Raw genomic sequence first — 18,781 nt, forward strand, 5'->3', positions numbered from 1 at the left:
AAGGTTAAAACAGATAGCACAAATGAAACCATATTTACAAGACGCAAAGTTACAACAAAAAGGAAGTTAATCGTAAATTAATCAAAGTGATATACACTATCCTTCTTGATTTAATATCTCTTTACAAAGTTTTCAGAATGTGCATTTTTAACCATGTTTTTGTATCCAGTTTCAATGCATAATTGACTACCGATGCCTGATTTAAGGTTAATACATATTTTATAAATCTTTTGCGACCGATTGCGTGAAACTATACTGTTATAAATATAAGAAATATAAATTATGTCGACTCTATATACAGACTAAAACGAAATAAAATAGATTTTTGAGTGCCCAATGGTTCTGTTTATCCCTATTTCACTTTCCTTTTAATAGCATTGAATATATTTATTTTAGAAGATAATAAATACAATTCCTTACATTTTTATATGCAATATCATTTAAATAGATATTATATTTTATTTTCTATATTTCTACTGTATTTATAAGTGTTACATTTTATAAGATAAGTTGTAGATGTTCCGCTTTTAATATTTAAATTATTTGATCATTTTCAGATAAAAGTGTGCATTTTTTATTTCATAATTATATTTATTACTTCTATGATAAATATATTTGGAATATATATTCTGAATATTAAGGTAATTACATTGTTAAGTGAAATTTTTGTATTCACATGAATTTATTAAACCCGTAAGAGCATGTGGAATGCATTGAATTATCGGGCACAATGTTCAAATTGGAATCATATATAACACCAGTGATTCTTAGTTATGTTGAAAAGTATGTGAGGAATTTTAAACCAGAACAATCTCAGGTATGATATTTCACAGTTAATATTTATATTACTATTACATTTAATTGTATTAAAAGGGTTTATACTAGTTTTCCTTTTTATATATGTTATATTCTCTTTGTATCTCAGGTGTCTTTATGGGATGGTGATGCATCATTTCGAAATCTTGATTTGAGATTAGAAGTTTTGGAAGAGCAATTTAATCTTCCTTTTGTCTTTGTTAGCGGTCATATACATGAATTGCTTATACATGTTCCTTGGGTAAAAATCACTTCAGAACCAATTGTTATTACAATAAATACTATAGGTGAGTACTAAAAAATGTATGATAAAGTTATGATATCTATAAATATGTGAAAATAAAATTTGCTTTCCATGTGTAGAGTGTATTCTGAAATTAAAAGATGATACTAAAGTGGAAACCAGTACTTCTGGATTACAGAAAAGACAAAAAATATCACAGTAAGTGAACCTTCTTTATTTACAATTATATTCTGATATGTAATATAGTGATCTACTGTTATTTTATTAACAGAGAAGAAGCCCCACCTGGGTACATAAAAAGCATAGTAACAAAAGTTGTAAATAACATAACAATCAATTGTAATAATTTAATTCTAAAATATGTGGAAGAAGACATTGTTCTTAGCGTAAACGTGAGATTTTTAAGTATGCAGACTGTTGATAATAAATGGGAACCAGCATTTACTGGTATACATTCTATATTTTAATAACTATAGTTAATTATGTATACTGTAATCATACATATTTTTAGATGTCAATGCATATGAAATTATGCTGAGAAAAGTAATTACAATTCAAGATATAACATTATGTTTGGACAAAATGGATGCTTCTGGAAAAATAGAAATATATCAGGTATTTACTTTTTTAATACTATGACAGACTATATATTTTTTAACGAAGAATTCACAATTGTATGATTCTTTCATTTAGGATCCTGTTTTATATAGATGCTCTGTTATGATACGTTTGATTATCAACTATCACAATAACACAGCTAGAAGAGCTTCTGTTACACGTTTAGACCTTCACTGTCAGAAAATGGAGTTTAGTATAACAGAACAGCAAGTACCAATGCTCTTGAGACTAGCTGCACTAATAATGGTATTGCAAACAAAACAATTTCCACCTAGTAAAGAGAAGTCCTTAATCCCAGTTGAAGAAAGAAATGGTAGTATAGAAGGTCTTATATTATTCCATGAACAATATTCTTTTAATAATTATATTTATACTTATTATTATTAATTATTATAGATGATATTATTGACCATGTAAGTGGAACTGCTACCGATATTAATGAATGGAGTGAATTGGCTTGGGATATAGTATCAGCTTTAATACCCATTGATTGGGATAATGATTGGTCTATGGAACAACAAATGGCTTATTCTGAACACACTATTCATTTGGGTGTATACGTACATGATGCCACTTTAACTTTTAAAGTACACATTTAAAAAATGTTTAATTATCGTTTAAAAATATTAATAATTACGAAACTAAATAATACAAAGTTAACTCTTTGTCCAGACAGTAGAAAACATTAAGGAGCAATTATTTTATAAATCACGGAAGCTCAGGTATAAGTCGTTTCTAACGTTGAGATTAAATGGTGTTGTGGTGGATACATTGCTTCAAGGAATTGCTATGACTACCTTTCAAATTGGAATGGGTTGTATACGAATATATCCAAGAGGAACCTGTAGTTGTGGACATCTGGAAGTAGTTGATGGAGCTCAAGTAATATCTTATATCGCTTTTTAAAATTTATTATTTACCATAAACTGCATCTAACTTAACAATCTTTGTCCAGCCACCTTTATATTTAATAGCAGGAACATTATATACTGATTATTTAAAAGATACATTATTTGACGATGATTCAGTAGAAAACAAAGGGAAGAAAAGAGATTACAAACAAGGAATTTATTATTATTTAAATACAGTATCAGGTAATCAAAGTATAATGAGTGTACACATAAAATTGTGCAGATATAAAGTATTTTTTTTTCAGAGGAAAGACTAATAGAACGATGTCCTGCATTTGCTATGGATTATGTTCACTGTGTTGAATTACCAGATGACATTACCCCTGAAAAACTGGCGGAATTTGGATCTAATTTTGAATACAGGTAATTTTGAAATATTGAGAAAATCTACAGTATCGGTAATTAGAAGAGATATTGAATTTACATATCATTACAGCAATTTTCACGAACGTAGAGTTATGAGACACATTATAGGCGACTTAACTATTAGATTATGTTCTGGTGTTTTTCATCGCATTGATACAATAAAACAAGCTGCTGCAAATTATGATTACAGTCCATATCTTGTTTCAAAACCAGGTATTTTTATGATTTTACTGCAAAAACAGAGATGTGATATTCTCGCGAAGTCATTGTTTATACATTATTATTTTTAGATCCATTGGTAGACGAACTTCCGCCAGTTACATTAGAAGAATATGAATCCTTAAGAGAAAATGTATCTATGGTTAAAACAAAGTTGATGATAGTAAAAGCATCTCTCCAATTACAATTAGCTGATCATTCCATTACGGGATTGCCACGTCAACGAAAACTTGTTGAAAATAGAGTATGTATTGATTGTATTCATATATACATGCAGAAGTTTACAAACATTATTTATTACTTTGTATATATTATTTCGTTAGACGGCACCGTTAACACCTGCTCTTACGGACGATCCTTTTATGAGCATTGAATGTGATGAAGTAATACTAACTATGCTGCAACCATTATATCCGTTTAGACTTGCTGCATGTGCATCGAAGCAAACTGATCTTTCCACGGAAATGTTCGATCAATGTCATAAAATTATTACACTTCAGGTATTACATAAAAAGAGAATGCTATTACATTTAATGTATTCGCTCGATAAAAATTATATTTAACTAGGTAACTGGGGCAAGAAGTCAACTTTACTTAACGAAAAATTGTCATACATCGATAATAATGCCTTATTCAATTCAGTGCGGAGCAACAAAGCTATTGTATCCCCAGTACTGGAGAAATGTTGATTTAATACATGAAACATACTCAGTTCACATAGACAGCATCACAATCACTGGAACAAAAGCAAAATTAATGGTTGCTACGTCTATATTGACTTCAATTTTCAATCCTACTGATACAACGAACCCTCTTGTATGTTCCTCTTTGTTCAATGATGCTTGTCAAGAAATAGGTGTGTACAGTAAAACCAATTACTAAGAAGTACTATATATATATATATATAATAATAATAATAAGTTATGAAGATATTTAATATAAGTACACATTTCAGACCCAATATACTTAGAGCTGTTATTAGAAAATATAAATTGCAAGAAAATTTCATCGTTGGTTACTATTTCAAATAAGATAAGCATACATTCAATGAAAATGTTTGCTCTAAATGAATCACAGCAGGCCTTTATTTTCTCAGGTCCAGAAAGCAATGTTCATGGGTTGGTATATTTTGTAAATTAAATGATAAAGTAAAATTAATATTGAATATAATCGTCCTATTCTTAGCGAGGCAGAAAATAAACTATTCCTAACAGCTGTAATACAATTTCCAAAAAATGTTGAGAAACAAACGCATCCGCCTCTTCTGTCGCTTCAAATGGCAGACATCAGAGCTTCACTGGATCCATTACTGTTTAAATGGCTAGAATATCGTGTAACATACAATAATTTAGGTACTTTATGTACAACAAAATATGAAACGCAACAGCATCTTGAAGGTACATCTTCCGATACTGGAACGAAGAAAAAGACATTTCCCAGTTTACACGAAAGTGTGCATAGCTCTTCAGACAAAGAAAAAAGAAAATCAGTTGTGACAACTGAGAAATCAAAGACTGTACAAAATGATGATCTCAAGAAACGGCATGATTCTAAAACTGATAGTGATATACAGGTATATTTTCCATATATTGTAAAATGTATATATAATTTCAAGTATGTTAAAATATTTTTGTTAGTGACTTGAGTATATTCTTATTAGTTATAAAGAAGTGATATATGATAGAACTTACAGAATTTGGGAATATTGGCCAGATTAGCAGAACTATATCCATGGTGGTGTGGACTTGTATTAAGTGGATGTGTTGGACATATTGTTATATATATACCGTCGAATACAATGAGTGGTATTGGTGCATATGGTAGGTTGATGTACTGATGTAATGATATTTTTTATTCGAACAATATGTAATATGTATTTTTTTTTTAATAATTCAGGTATAGAAGAAGCAAAAGACAGAGCACTAAATACCGATAACGACTTGCAAATGTTGATAATAAAGTTACCCACACTTATTGTTCATTCCTCTAACATAAGTATTGAAATGCTAACACCTCATCTTCAGAAATTACCAGTTAAACTACCAAAATCTATATGGACGAATAGTATGTTATCGATGAATAGAACTTTTAAGTAAGAATATCAATGATACAAGATATTTGTATTACAATTTGTTTCAGAATTAGAAAGCTTTCCGTGGACATTGAGTCTCGTCGAATTCCACTGTTATATGTTACAGCAACACACACAAAAAAACTTCATTAAAAAAGTATCATTAAATGCTACAGTTGCTCTTACAACTAAATTTACAATGTCTCCAACTGGAGGAAATGTACTGTCTTCATTAGGACTTTGTGTTCATATTGATAATTCTCCTATTATCATTTCAGTTTCCGAAGAACAGGTATCGCTATAAAAATATGCGTCATGTATTTGATGTCCATACAAAGTAACATGGTTGTATAAAATTTATTTGATGCAGATAGTATTCATGAACAAAATAATTTCAAACATTCTTTGCGTGCTACGAGTTTCAACTGCTGCTGACAAAAGTGTTGTAGCTAGTACTTTGAATACCGAAACGCAAGTAGTTCTTCCTATCATACCGCAAACTCCATCTACGCCAACACAATTACTATATCCGGAAGATACAACAACTACTTCAACCGTTTCTACATCGAAAGATGATATTATGCAAGGTACATTAAACATATACGTAGTTATCATTTAACGTTATATAGAATTATATCCTTTTTAGAATCAGACGAATTAGTTTTGACGGCGTGGATTCAATGGACTATTACAAAAATCGCATTTAAATTATATGTGGCAGAAGTAGGAAGTTCATCTTCATTGAAACTAGTTCTTGAATTAGAAGATATTATTACCTCATTAGATCTGCAACCCGTTTACCTAAAATTAAAAAGCAAAATTACAACAGCTACTATATTTCATTACACTAGGTATAAAATTATATCAGTAAATAATGTATATAACTGCAATGCAAGAAACAGTAGAGGTATTTTTTGGCAGAGCCCCGAATTCACCAACTTGGGACATTGGTGAATATGTAGGTGCAATACTCTGTGGAAGAGAAGATAGTTTAGAGAAAGGTGATGATTCTGGATTTTTGAGTTTCACTGTGACCAGGGCAAAGTCGGGAAACGTTCATACACGATGGGGTACTTATAAACGCCACAGAAGCCAGAAGGTATTTCAAATAAAATAATAATTAATCATCTGAAGAATAATGATGATGATGTATGATTAATTACAATTTCAGAAAGACATTGTAACAGAACCTACTCTATCTAGTAATGCTTACATTTCTGAAGTGGTTGTAAAAATCCAAATGGTGGATATTATTTTACCACTTACTATAGTTAGCAAGTATGTACAACTACTGAAACCATTCACTTGTTTTTATCAAACTATTGAAAAAGATTGCATTGAAACTCCTGAACAAAATGCAACAACAAGTTTAAGTAGCATTGCAAGTCTTGATAATGAAACTTTACCATTGATATATCTGGATTTTAAGGGTCTCAGACTAATGTTACCAGCTTCAAACATAATTAAATTGAAACCGCAACACGATTTGCTAATGCTGCAGGTAATAATATATGTTAAAATAAAAAAAGGAACTGCAGTAATTTAAAGATAATATATTTATTTCTACAGTTAGATGGAATTCGCATCACTCCACATGCAGAGAATCCAATCTGTAGAACACCTTTGAGATTAGACATATATCAACTTGCAGCCCAAGCAAATATTTTAAATATACCAGGTTCCGCTGTAGAGGATCGGCAGTATCAAATTAATATAAATGGCATATGCGCTCATACGACTACTTGGAAAAATTATCAAATGAGCATAAACAAGGTTTGTTACAAATATATTTCAGTAGTAAGTTTGTAAGATTGAAACTATTAAATTATTTAATCTGCAGAAAATGTCTCAGTCGTATCTTTACACAATGAACGAAAATCCTGCCTTAGAATGGAATAAACTTGGACATGGAAGTAGTTTGGAGCAACAATTTTCAACTCTTCCATTAGTGTCAAAGTATGTGAGAATTAAAAAATGCCATTAATAGTATTACAAAACTATTTATAAACTACATGTGCTACAGGTTTGATTTATGCCTAATCATTGCGCCGCCGATTTTATTTAAACCGGATGTAACAGTATGCGGCAGTGCTATTGAAGTTAACTGTATTACAGACATTGAAGTGACTGTAAATTTAGATCAAATTCAGTTAATTTCGATATTAAACAACGAATTAAAAAATGTATTATTGGGCAACTTTGAGCCACATAGAACTTCAACTGAGTCCAGTAATACATTTCATAAGATTTCTTCAACAATGGGAACTATTAAACAAATTACTTGGACAAAGCAATCATCCGATGATGTGGATGTTGATTTTACTAAGGATAGTGGTATAGATTTCGAAACGTCCAGTGTGAATTCAACCATTGTTGTAAGTTTCGTTCGTTTATAATTTCATTGAAAAATGATTTCTTTCAAAAGTACAATTAGAATACTTTTAATACTTTATACTTTTATTAGGGTAAACCAACAATTCCAGAGGTTTCTGTATTATTACCCTTCGAATTCTTGGTAAACTGTGGTAAAATAACATTTCTACTTTATGATATTCAGAAAGCAAGTACAAAATATCAAGTTGTAAGTGGATTTTTAATTGAAATAGAACCTTATAGGTTGTGGTGTTTATATTCCTAATGACAATTATAAAATTCATACAGGATATAAATGAAATTGAAGAAGATGAAGGTGAAAGTCAAAAGCAGCCACTAGTTTATATTATGGTTAATCAACCAAATATTTATTTTTCACAGCAACATCCTTCACAGAAAGTACAAGTATGTTGAATTTTAAGTAAATTTAATTCTTGGTAGAATTCTTTCTTATTGGTATTCTATTAGGTATCATGTTTCGATGTAACCATGGCATTAGGAGAGAAAGAGAATTATGAATTATATTCCATACCATCAGAGAAAGATTTTAAATTGTTCATGATTGAAACAAAAAGTGGAGATTTACATCCAGATACAGGCATACCGCCATCTTTTGTAACAATGAAGTATGAAAAGACTTTAGGGAAAAAGCCACAATTTTCTGTAGATATGGGTAGACCAACAAAAATTTATTTCTCTTTGTCAAGATTAAGTCAGATATATGTTATGAAAAATAAGGTAATATATACAGACATTATGTTCAATTATGTAGATTTAGAGTTGTTTACATTTTTCATTTATTGCTAGATATTATCGTGCTTTACAAACCAATGCGAAACACCAACAGAACAGTTCGACGATATAAAGATATTATCGACGACAAAAACGAAGAAATTAAATTGGCCTGATTTAAATATGAGCACTAAGCAAGTTGTGTTATCTTTGAAAACAGATTCTGGTGCTGAAATAATAATCAGTTTAGCTTCTTTATCTGGGAGCGTTACATCTCTTCTTAGACCAGATAGAATATATTCTAACACTTCTGTAGATTCATTCATCATATCAGCAATACTTAATGAAAATATAAAAGTGCTTTTAAACCCATGGTGTTGCAATATTACCGTTTGTCTGCTTTGGGAGTCATGGCAGAATACTGACTCTATTCCCCAAATACACGTGCAAGCAGACAGTGACAGTCTTTATTTAGATTTTGGGCCTGAACAAATAAAAATTATAAAAAATGTTATGCAAGATTGCCAGTTTTTATTGAATGAATTAACAACAACTCCTTCAGAGTGCAAAAATAATGAGAAACAAATTGTACTGTCTACTGAACAACATTATAAAGATGATCTTAAAGCAGGTGCATTCCAATTTGTCAATGGTAACGCCGATGAATTACCATTCCCATATCAAGTATGTTTGTCAATATATTTACTACAGTCAAGATAAATTTAGTAACTTAATGAATATAATTCATTGTTTTATGTAGGTTGTATTCTTTGCTTATCCTCAACAATCAATGGCATGGCGGTATCCACAACCAAGAACATTGACTAGAATACATGTATCACCAGTTCCATTTGAAGTAAGTAAAATGTATTATTTATACGTCTTTTACAATATTTTATTACTAAAAATTATTTATGTTTAAAGACATTGGACTCCGATAGCGGTTACATTGACAAAGTACCCTGTGTTCTTGAATACTGGAGTGATTGTCACATGTCCTATCAACGTTACGTTGATTTCTACTTATCAGAAACAGATTCGTACCGATTAGAACTGCCTGAAAAAGCTCCGGCTCGAGCAGTCGCTTGCATATGGCGAGTAGTTTTATTGTCAAGCAATAACAAGCCACTTTCGAAGACGATAATATCTGCACGCGTTCTCGCGGCGTGTTTACGCATCGATTCCTATTTTAATTCGTCGATTATACCCAATATACAGGCCGCTTTGAATATTGGTGCCATTCATTTATCGATGTACAACCACGTTAATCCAACTATGTATAATAATTTGCAACGGCCGTTAAAAAATTATACGTTGAAAGGTACTAGTCCTGAAACTCAATGCTTCATGACTTTGGAGCATAAAGAAGCCATCCTTGTACTTAATAAATGGATAGATGGATCCACGTTAATTGATATCAGCGGTACATTTGGTGTGCATATATTAGACTATACACATTTGACTATGCAAGAAATATTAGATCCTTTAGAAGCAAGATTTCAACTGTCGTTATCGGACAAAACGGATATATCATTAACATGTAGTCCATTCTCATTGAAGTTAGGACCAACTATAGCACATACTCTCGCCGTTTCTACACATTTATGGCTTACATTTTTAGAAGAAGATAACAAAAACATGATTCTATTTACTCGTTACGTCGTAGCCAATGACAGCAATGTCCCCATCCTCTTTGGTCAAAGTGGTACTGGAGACAATACACTGCTAGAAAGTAGACAATGTACTTTCTACTCATGGAAACACTTTGATAACAAGATGATAAGGATAGCAATAGAGGAGAATATTTGGTTGTGGAGCAAACCATTCTCTGTGGCCACTGATGGTATTCAAGCGATTGAGTTTAACAATTCTGTAACTAAAGCAACAGCATTTGTAAGTGTTAGATCTCTCTCAGCCACTCAGAAGTTAGTGACCTTCTCTGGCCAACTGATAATTTCCAATCAACTGATTGATAACTTCGAGATGAAATTAGTTAAATACGAAGGTGATATTGGTTCTAAAGTTACTGTATTGAAAGACGTTTATCCTGTTCCTGGTAAAAACTGTCCACCATCTGTTATACTCGATGGAAACAAGAAAATGGCCATACGTTTACGCTTCACCAACATGCCTAATTTATCTTGGACAGGGGATATTCCACTTCAACCTAATGCTAAGTGGGGGCAACCATGGCTGGTTAAGGTACCATTACAAGAACGTGGACAATTTTTAAGTATTTGGGTACGAATAGTCACACAGGTCATTCAAGATAGAATAAAAGTGCTAGCCGTACTTAGCCCACTGTACATGATTAGATCACATTTACCAGTACCAGCTAGAGTACAAATGGATACACCTTCATTGAAAATTTCATTAAGTACAATGGTGAATGGCCGTGGTGAGCGACAACAGCTATACTGTCCTGGAACGTTCGAACATTTCCATCAATTAACATTCCAATTGGAATCTGGTGTATCCACGTCAAATCCATACGTACCATTGTCTTATAGTTCCGTCGACCAACGAAAGTTTTTCAAAAGACCCGAATTCGAAGATATCGATGCTATTCTAACAAGTCTTGAAGATCAAAAAGAAGAAGAACAATGGCCTTTCCAGGGAGATATGATAGAAGAATGGATATCCGCTGAACAACCTCAAACACATGTTCAAGTAAAATACCAAGATGCTGGATTAGTTTCCAGTACTTTGTTGTTAGAACTACAACCGTGGTGCTTTATGTTGAATTCCATGGGTTGTCACTTGTCTCTAGTATCGGAAGATACAGAACTCTGTCAAATACCTCATTACGGTATCGTAACACCACCAAAATTGGAAGGTACGTTTCACTTATGTGTCGGTGTTGGTGATACATTTTATACATCTCAGTCTCTTCAACTGGCACGTCCTGATTGGAGTCAGAGTTTCTACATGCCTAGAATTGGAGGACTCATCCCAGTTGATGGAAACATTAAAACGTGTGTAGACTGTTGTTCGAGTGTATCCATTATGAGTATTAATTCAAGCATGCACGAAGACATGAGGCTCATACGTATAACAAGTAGTCATGTCATCAGTAATTTAACATCTCAAGAATTATGCATTGCTACATTGGCAGTGCATGAAGAAGAAACTAGGCTTGAATTACCTAACGATCTCACTCTTTATAGTCTTAATATTTCACCGAGCGAAGATCAGAAACAGGGCATACCAATTACACAATGGTACACATTGTACATGGAAGACATTATGGAACCCCTTGTACTTTATATATCTTTAAGTTTAGGGCACAAATGGTCTTGTCCAATACGAGTTGATCAAGGCATGAGTCGTAAATGCGTTGCCATTCCAAATGGTTCTACAACTATGCCAGTAGTCATTACAACACAAGAAGACAAAGGCACAACGTATATAATGATTCATGTGGATCATCATCCTCAGTTGTTGATTGAAAATACTTGCGCTTTCAAAATTTTATTGGGTCAGGCGAACGAGACAGGAGAAGTAATAACGCCAGACACTTCACACTTTACATGGACTTGTGAAGTGGAAAGTGGTGCATCTTGCCACTATTCCATTCCATCCATTAGCAACAGGTTGCCTGATGCGCCTGTTTCAACTGCATCCAATGTATTGTTATTTTCTGCTGTAACAAATCATAATGAACAGGCGATACAAAACAAAGAAGTGCGGTGGTCGAGAGGCATAAATTTATCTGCAATATCAGGGGTATTAGTAGACCAATATGTACGATTACCATTTTATGGAGATGTAAAATTGATCATGCAAAATCGTTGTTATACTACATATATTAGTATTGTTCCTATATCACAAGAAGAAGTATCTGCAAGAGACATTAGAAGTCGACTTTTGCGCAAAGAAACTGACATGAAAGAAATAGAAACACTGCATACTAAATACATTGATCAGGCAGAGGATGATAAAACAATAAATGTACAGGGTTCAGATAGTTCAACATCAGTGACGACATTTTTCTCGGCTCAAGACGAGAATTTAATTACAGAAATTGCAACACCTTTGCAAACAAATCCGGAACGATCAATTACGAATATGGACAATTTAAAAACTAACGCAAACGATGATGCGAAGGCTGCCGAAGGAAATATTTCTAAAGAAGGGTCTGCAACTATACATCTTCGCGGAATCAATATTATTATCATGCACGATATGAATGAAAACGCACAAAGAATTGAAGTTGCCAGTTTATCTATGACTGATATTATAGTCACTGTTGCTGCAAGATCTAGAATCATCAATCTAAGTGCTTTCATAGGCGATCTTCAATTAGATAATCAAATGTTTGATCAAGGAGGTTTTGATTTTCCTGTAGTATTGATAAGTCAAAGTCCACTAGTCACAAAGGGGGTAGGATACTACACACATAATTGTTTAATAAATAAAATAGAACAAATCAGGGAAAATTCTTTAATAACCATTGATTATATCATGGAAAATCAAGGACATATTAGAGGTACATAACAATGTGATTTAATTGTCTAAGAATTGTTCAACTTTGTACTAATTTATATTAACTTATATATTTCAGCGTCAAAAGAGCTTTACTTAAAAATTGCACCTATCAGTGCCTATATTGAAGACACGTATATTACTCAATTACTAAATTATGCAACTTCAATGGTTCCTCCAAGATTTTTTGCACCAGATGATATAATAAAGTCAAAGACATTAATTTCAACTACTGAAGTATGTGTGTCCAATTACATAATGGTCGATGCAAAAATATTAAGTGCGCCCTTAAGACTGCAAAACTTGAAAATAGAACCTCTTTCGATCCTGTTAAGTGCTCACACGTCTGTGCGATTATACGTAGCTTTAGATCATTCTCCCTTGTATTTTGGCACCTTTGAAAAGAAAAATATTTTAACTACACCATATAGACTTGGCAATGCACTTACTATGCATTATTTATCTGGTGCTATTTTTGGAGCAGGTACGATAGAAATGAAAGCTACTTACATTTATTATTAATAAGAAATTTTATAGTTCCTATATAAACATTAAATTGGATTTTAGGATGGGTAGTTGGATCTTTAGAAATATTGGGATCACCTGGAAGCTTAGCACAAGCTCTTGGCTCTGGACTTAGAGACTTTATATCGCTTCCACTCCAAGGTTTATTGCAAGGACCTTGGGGTTTCATTGTAGGGATAACGCACGGTTCTGCTAGTTTGATGAGACATGTTACCGCAGGTATCAGCTTTTTAAATTCGTACTAAAATATACGCATTTTCTCGACATTCTATTAAAAAATGATATTCGTGTAGGTACTTTGAATTCTGTGACAAAGTTAGCATCTAGTGTGGCACGAAATCTAGATCGCCTAACACTTGATGAAGAGCATTTACAAAGGCAAGAAGAGTCGAGAAGAATGAGACCTCAAGGCATGGCACAAGGGCTTTATCAAGGCTTAACTGGATTAGGCATGAGCGTTCTAGGTACGCGATGAAACCATTTCTTTATTGCAGTAAGAACTTTCATAGTAATTCCATTTCTTTAGCTGCGGTTGCTGGCATTGCTCATCATCCTTTGCAACAAGTATGGTCAGGTGAAATGACAACTAAAAGTCTTGTGACTGGTGTTGGACTTGGATTGGTTGGAGTAGTTACAAAACCTTTAAGTGGAGCTGCAGAATTAGTTGCACTGACAGGACAGGGATTACTTCAGGGTGCTGGTTGGAATTCCTTACCTACTGTAAATATTTAAAGATACGTATCTTGTTTCTCAACGTCGTTAATAAAAATTGAAAAAAATAAAATACTCCTTTCAGCCTCGGCAAAGACCAGTTGTTCAATATACAACAGGAAATAATGCATCCATTAGATATGCTTGGTGGTTGTTACCTCTGCTAAAAAACAATCATGGCAACATTTTACATGTTACCAATGCAGATTATGTAATTCAGCAAGGCAGTAATCATGCTGTGACATTAGTTCTAACAAGGCATGCATTGTTATTAGTTAATGCAGCTGAGGATACAGTGGAAAGAATATTTTTATTGAAAGATTTAACGAGTGCCGATCACCACCTTGATTCGACCATAAGTTTATACTGTATTCCTGAAACGACACAAACGAACAGGCCTGTGTCACCTACTCCGTATGAGGTACAGTATATATTTTATTATTGTACTATTGAAATGGTAAGAATTATCGAAACTTTTCTAGATGGATCAAGAAATGAGAGCACGTGTAGAGGAATACGTGAGAACCAGTAGTACAGGTTTAGCCAGCGTTTCAACAAATAGCGATGGACAGTCGGATACTTTTGAAAACGTTACCACTCATTCTGATCGTACACTTACCTTTTACGTTTCCCCTGATTCGCGTAATTATTTATTATCGCTGTTTAACATCGCCAAACGCCAAAGTCAGGGCAGCGGATTCAGAGTATTATAAAGAATAGATAGAATGTGCTGCATAATTTTTATTTATCTGCGAAGAAAGTGGATAAATAATATTTTTGAGAAATGTAAAGCGATAAGTCAGTATTAAACTTCAAGTTTAAAAATTATCCGATAACTGTAATACGTGTTTCACGTATTAGTTATATGAGGTTCATATGTACATATCTATTACAACATTTGTAATTTTATTTCAAAAATGTCCTAATAGACGGAATTAATGACAATATGTACTATTTAAAAACATTCAGATAAAGAAAATGGTTTTTCAAAGTTTATAAGAAAAAGAATGTAAAAGAGAAAAATTTCTGTATCTCTTATTTAATTAAGCAACATAAAATATTGTACATATCTCGTAGCAGCCATTTTATTGTCTTTGTACAAATTCAAGTGCAAAGAATATAATTTTACAATTAAATTTCCAAGTATTTTGTGCATATTTTTTCATATATTTATTATCAGTAACACTTGCAATTGTACTGTGTTGGTGAATGGGAAATTAATATAAAAAACTTCTTATATATTATTTGTATAATTGGGAAATCTGATATATACGAATTGAAAGTACATAGTATATGGGATGCAATAGAATGTACAAAAATTTTATACATTTATTAAAAATTATTACATTTTATTTACAATATTCTGCATAATACATTCATGAAAAATATAAAGGTGTGCTTAATATAAGAGAATCCATTCCTATTTTTTATGCTTACATAAATCACTTATTCATAAACTCGCTTTATTTCACTATTTTTATAAACTGAACCACATGATGTACACTGACTATTTTGGATGGATGTTAATAATTTCCTACATAGAACATGTTTACATGGGAGTTGATAAAAGATTCCATTAGGACAACAAGTACAACTCAATTTATAGCTTGCACTATCTTGTTCTGGTGAATTATCCAAGCATTTTAGGTGTGATAATTTTGAATTAATATCAATGCTTGCACTATTAGTGGCACAAATATTCTTTGCTTCATCTTTTACATCTTTCAAAAATGTCTCAGGGGGCTCAATAATCTTCCGTTTCTTTATTACTTTAGGTACAGTAGTAGCAGTCCGTTTATGAGACATCACGGCAACTGGCAGTTTATGACAAAACTTCTTATTTCCTTGTATATCTGTTGCAGAACAATGCAACTTTGGTTTTGGATTATTTGAAGTTTTATTGAACACATTCTCTCCTAATAAATATTTAGGAATTTCTGTTGTTTTATGTTCTATTGTACTAGATGATAATCTACGTCCTAAAACTCTTGGCAATCTTTTAACCTCCTCTGCATTACTATTTTCAAGTAGAAATTTGTCTATTCTCACTTTTAGCGCACTTGCAATGACAGGTTTACGATTTTCACTAAATGGTATACCAGTAAAGGGATCTGTGAGTTTTCTTCCCCATAATGCCTCAGTTTCTTCGTGCTTTTGTAAAGTACTTTGATCGATAATTTTTCCACTGGGCAACAAGATAGGTTGCGTCATGATTTCCCAAGTAATGGCATCTAAGAAAGACTCTGGCACATCTAACGATAACTCTAATACTTCCTTAAAACTATAATACATGTTTAATTAGAAATGCTCAATTTTCTTATAAAATTTAGACTAGATTGGAAATAATCACATTACATTTACCTGGTGTTTGTAACAGATGGCAAAATATTTTTAGAATCTTCTATAGACTTAGATGCAGAAAAATGCTTATTACATTGTTCTCTTTCTATAGTCATTGATTTATTCAATTCATGTTTGTACCATAAGGTAGAAATGCTAGCTAAAGTATCCCTCCCACAGCGTGATGCAACATTTCCCCATACTTCAATTCTCCCTAATGCAGGTACAGAGTTATCTGTTTTGCATATACATATTCTCAAATTATTTACATAAGTTGCTACATATCTCAGAGATGGTTTTATATATCGTTTCAAAAAGTTCTCAGGAACTGAGAGTGTTTCATGATTAATATTCGATGGATAAAATACCAATCCAGCATTTGAATGATTTAAAAAACCATTCGACAGTAATGTATATGGTACATTATTGTCACTACTTGTTTTAGCATATAATTGAAAGCCTGATGACTTTTGAGAACCAACATAAGGCCAGATTAAAATGTGATTGATAGATACATTACAAAGGAAAGTGATGTCAATGTTGATTGGAGGCTTGATGCTCGCATACGCCAAAAAACCCTTGCCACTGTCACTTATCAAATTAGAAACTTCATATCCTTCTGTGCTGACAGTACTGCATTCAATTTCTGGCCTCAAACGTGGATCACAGAAATTGAACAGCATATTATAAAGACACAAGTAACAACATTCTTAGATGAAAAATTGTATTATTCTAAATAAATCCATAAGTTGCCCACGTTTTTAATTCAAATAATCGTAACTCGCTTTGTTGAACAAATGGACTCGATCACATCTCAGGTTTTGTTAGATTCCATGATGAAAAAGTCACGTCAGGCCATCTACCGTGAAAAGCTCAAAACAGTGCTGACATCCAATTGTAATTGTATCAACAGATAACGCTAGAATAACTTTCTAGGTACCATTTTTTACGAAATTAAATGATATAATATATTAATGTAATAAATCAACCTTTAATTAACCTTTAATTTATCAGATGCAATTATTTACAATTTTTAGATAATGATTAGTTTATTATAATGGATATTTTTAAAGATGCTTGCATGTTATATTAGTATGATCTATATTATTTAATATACTCTATCTAAGCCTTCAACTTCTTTCTTTTTGTCTACATCTCCATTTATAGTTATAGATGTTATTCTTAACATTGTTCGATTTTGTCTCAAAACTGCAAAATAAGTAAGTGTTTAGTAATTAATCAATTAATTCTATTACTATATTGCACTAAATTGGAAATTCTTACAGTTAAGTCTGCGGAATTGTTTCCTTTTCCTCATCCTAAATCTAACAATTGTGTGAGATAAAGTTTTATCTACAACAGTTGCATCAACCGACACCAGCTCCCTATTTAAAATTGGCCTCCCAACAAGAGTAAAGTCTTTACTACCAACAAGTAATACTTTTTCCAATTTTATTTTATCTCCTGGTTGAGGTGCCCAATGACCAATAACAATTATAACATCACTTTCTGTTATTTTAAATTGTGTTCCACATAGATGAACAACTGCAAATAAACGGCCAGTTGTATTGGTAGCTATTTGTTTATTAATTTCATTTATGACATCTAAAAATAAAAAGAATATTAGTGATACACTAGTAAAAGAAATCGAAGACTGTAATTCTTAGATGAATGCCAACCAGAAGCTGCTTTTTCTTTTTCTTTATCACATTCAATGACTTTTTCTTGATAACTTGGTGATTCACGGAACCAAGGTAATTTATACCTTGGTCTGTAACCAGCTACTTCCATGTTCCATAATTTTAGTCCTACAGAAAACAAAATATACAATGGATTTTGTAACTTGTTCTCAACTGTTCAAGTAAATTATACTCTATTAATATGTTATTATCTACTGTTATTTTAAAACCATATAAATAAATTAGATATTATTATCATTATTCCTAATATAATGTTTATAATTTCACAAACTCAAAAGTGAGGTTATATAACCTCAACTTTCATGTGAAATAATCAATAAGATATTTTTCATTTTGGACGATAAATTGACGAACCTGGATAATATTGCTTATAACTTGTAACCGGAGCAATTCTTCTGAGACAAGTATTTGTGGCAAAATTAAATAATCTTGAAAAACCGGTCACAGTCGCCATGATTTACACAATGATTATTATAAAACCAATACAATGATTACGAAAGAATTTAGAAGTTCATGATGTCATGAATCAGATATCATAAATATTTTATAAAATAAAAAAACGAATTTAATATAGACAAAAGAGGGTGTCTTTTTAATAAATACTGTAGAAGAAATAAGTTGGACAATTTTGCGGGAAATTTTTAAATTGCAACATCCGACACGATAGCGC

The 18,781-nt window shown here is 32.1% G+C and overlaps 3 protein-coding genes across 5 annotated transcripts; 1 reads left to right on the forward strand and 2 right to left on the reverse strand.

Annotated features, from left to right (window-relative positions):
• The first annotated feature begins 57 nt into the window (after window positions 1-57).
• On the forward strand, window positions 58-15,463 carry Vps13B (vacuolar protein sorting 13B). 2 transcript variants are annotated; one of them, XM_031969931.2, is made up of 39 exons: window positions 58-206; window positions 558-817; window positions 926-1,103; window positions 1,180-1,258; window positions 1,332-1,507; window positions 1,572-1,675; window positions 1,754-1,991; window positions 2,075-2,265; window positions 2,351-2,560; window positions 2,634-2,772; window positions 2,835-2,952; window positions 3,026-3,168; window positions 3,246-3,418; window positions 3,498-3,674; window positions 3,742-4,030; window positions 4,130-4,292; window positions 4,360-4,747; window positions 4,859-4,994; window positions 5,071-5,238; window positions 5,314-5,537; window positions 5,616-5,832; window positions 5,892-6,096; window positions 6,167-6,344; window positions 6,417-6,746; window positions 6,815-7,018; window positions 7,086-7,201; window positions 7,269-7,620; window positions 7,710-7,826; window positions 7,907-8,023; window positions 8,087-8,356; window positions 8,426-9,034; window positions 9,111-9,206; window positions 9,275-12,839; window positions 12,915-13,319; window positions 13,403-13,579; window positions 13,654-13,824; window positions 13,887-14,080; window positions 14,157-14,492; window positions 14,554-15,463. In XM_031969931.2, exons 2-39 carry the CDS (start codon window positions 731-733, stop codon window positions 14,782-14,784), a joined length of 11,271 nt encoding a protein of 3,756 aa, XP_031825791.1. In that variant the 5' UTR covers window positions 58-206; window positions 558-730; the 3' UTR covers window positions 14,785-15,463. The 2 variants fall into 2 exon arrangements, with proteins under 2 accessions (XP_031825791.1, XP_076229524.1); XM_076373409.1 differs by having other exon boundaries at window positions 4,868-4,994.
• Window positions 15,407-17,260, reverse strand: LOC116424031 (RING finger protein 37). Of its 2 annotated transcripts, XM_031969933.2 has the most exons (3): window positions 16,932-17,260; window positions 16,433-16,646; window positions 15,407-16,352 (listed from the first exon to the last, which is right to left on the reverse strand). In XM_031969933.2, the coding sequence occupies exons 1-3, from the start codon at window positions 17,092-17,094 to the stop codon at window positions 15,518-15,520; spliced, it is 1,212 nt and encodes a 403-aa protein (XP_031825793.1). In that variant the 5' UTR covers window positions 17,095-17,260; the 3' UTR covers window positions 15,407-15,517. The 2 variants fall into 2 exon arrangements, with proteins under 2 accessions (XP_031825793.1, XP_031825792.1); XM_031969932.2 differs by having other exon boundaries at window positions 16,433-17,259.
• A 122-nt stretch (window positions 17,261-17,382) lies between these two features.
• mRpL21 (mitochondrial ribosomal protein L21) lies at window positions 17,383-18,770 on the reverse strand. Its single transcript, XM_031969940.2, has 4 exons — window positions 18,466-18,770; window positions 18,091-18,219; window positions 17,696-18,016; window positions 17,383-17,620 (listed from the first exon to the last, which is right to left on the reverse strand). The coding sequence occupies exons 1-4, from the start codon at window positions 18,563-18,565 to the stop codon at window positions 17,520-17,522; spliced, it is 651 nt and encodes a 216-aa protein (XP_031825800.1). The 5' UTR covers window positions 18,566-18,770; the 3' UTR covers window positions 17,383-17,519.
• Window positions 18,771-18,781: the final 11 nt, after the last annotated feature.

The sequence above is a fragment of the Nomia melanderi genome, chromosome 13, assembly GCF_051020985.1.
Source record: "Nomia melanderi isolate GNS246 chromosome 13, iyNomMela1, whole genome shotgun sequence".
Taxonomy (NCBI): Eukaryota; Metazoa; Arthropoda; class Insecta; order Hymenoptera; family Halictidae; genus Nomia; species Nomia melanderi.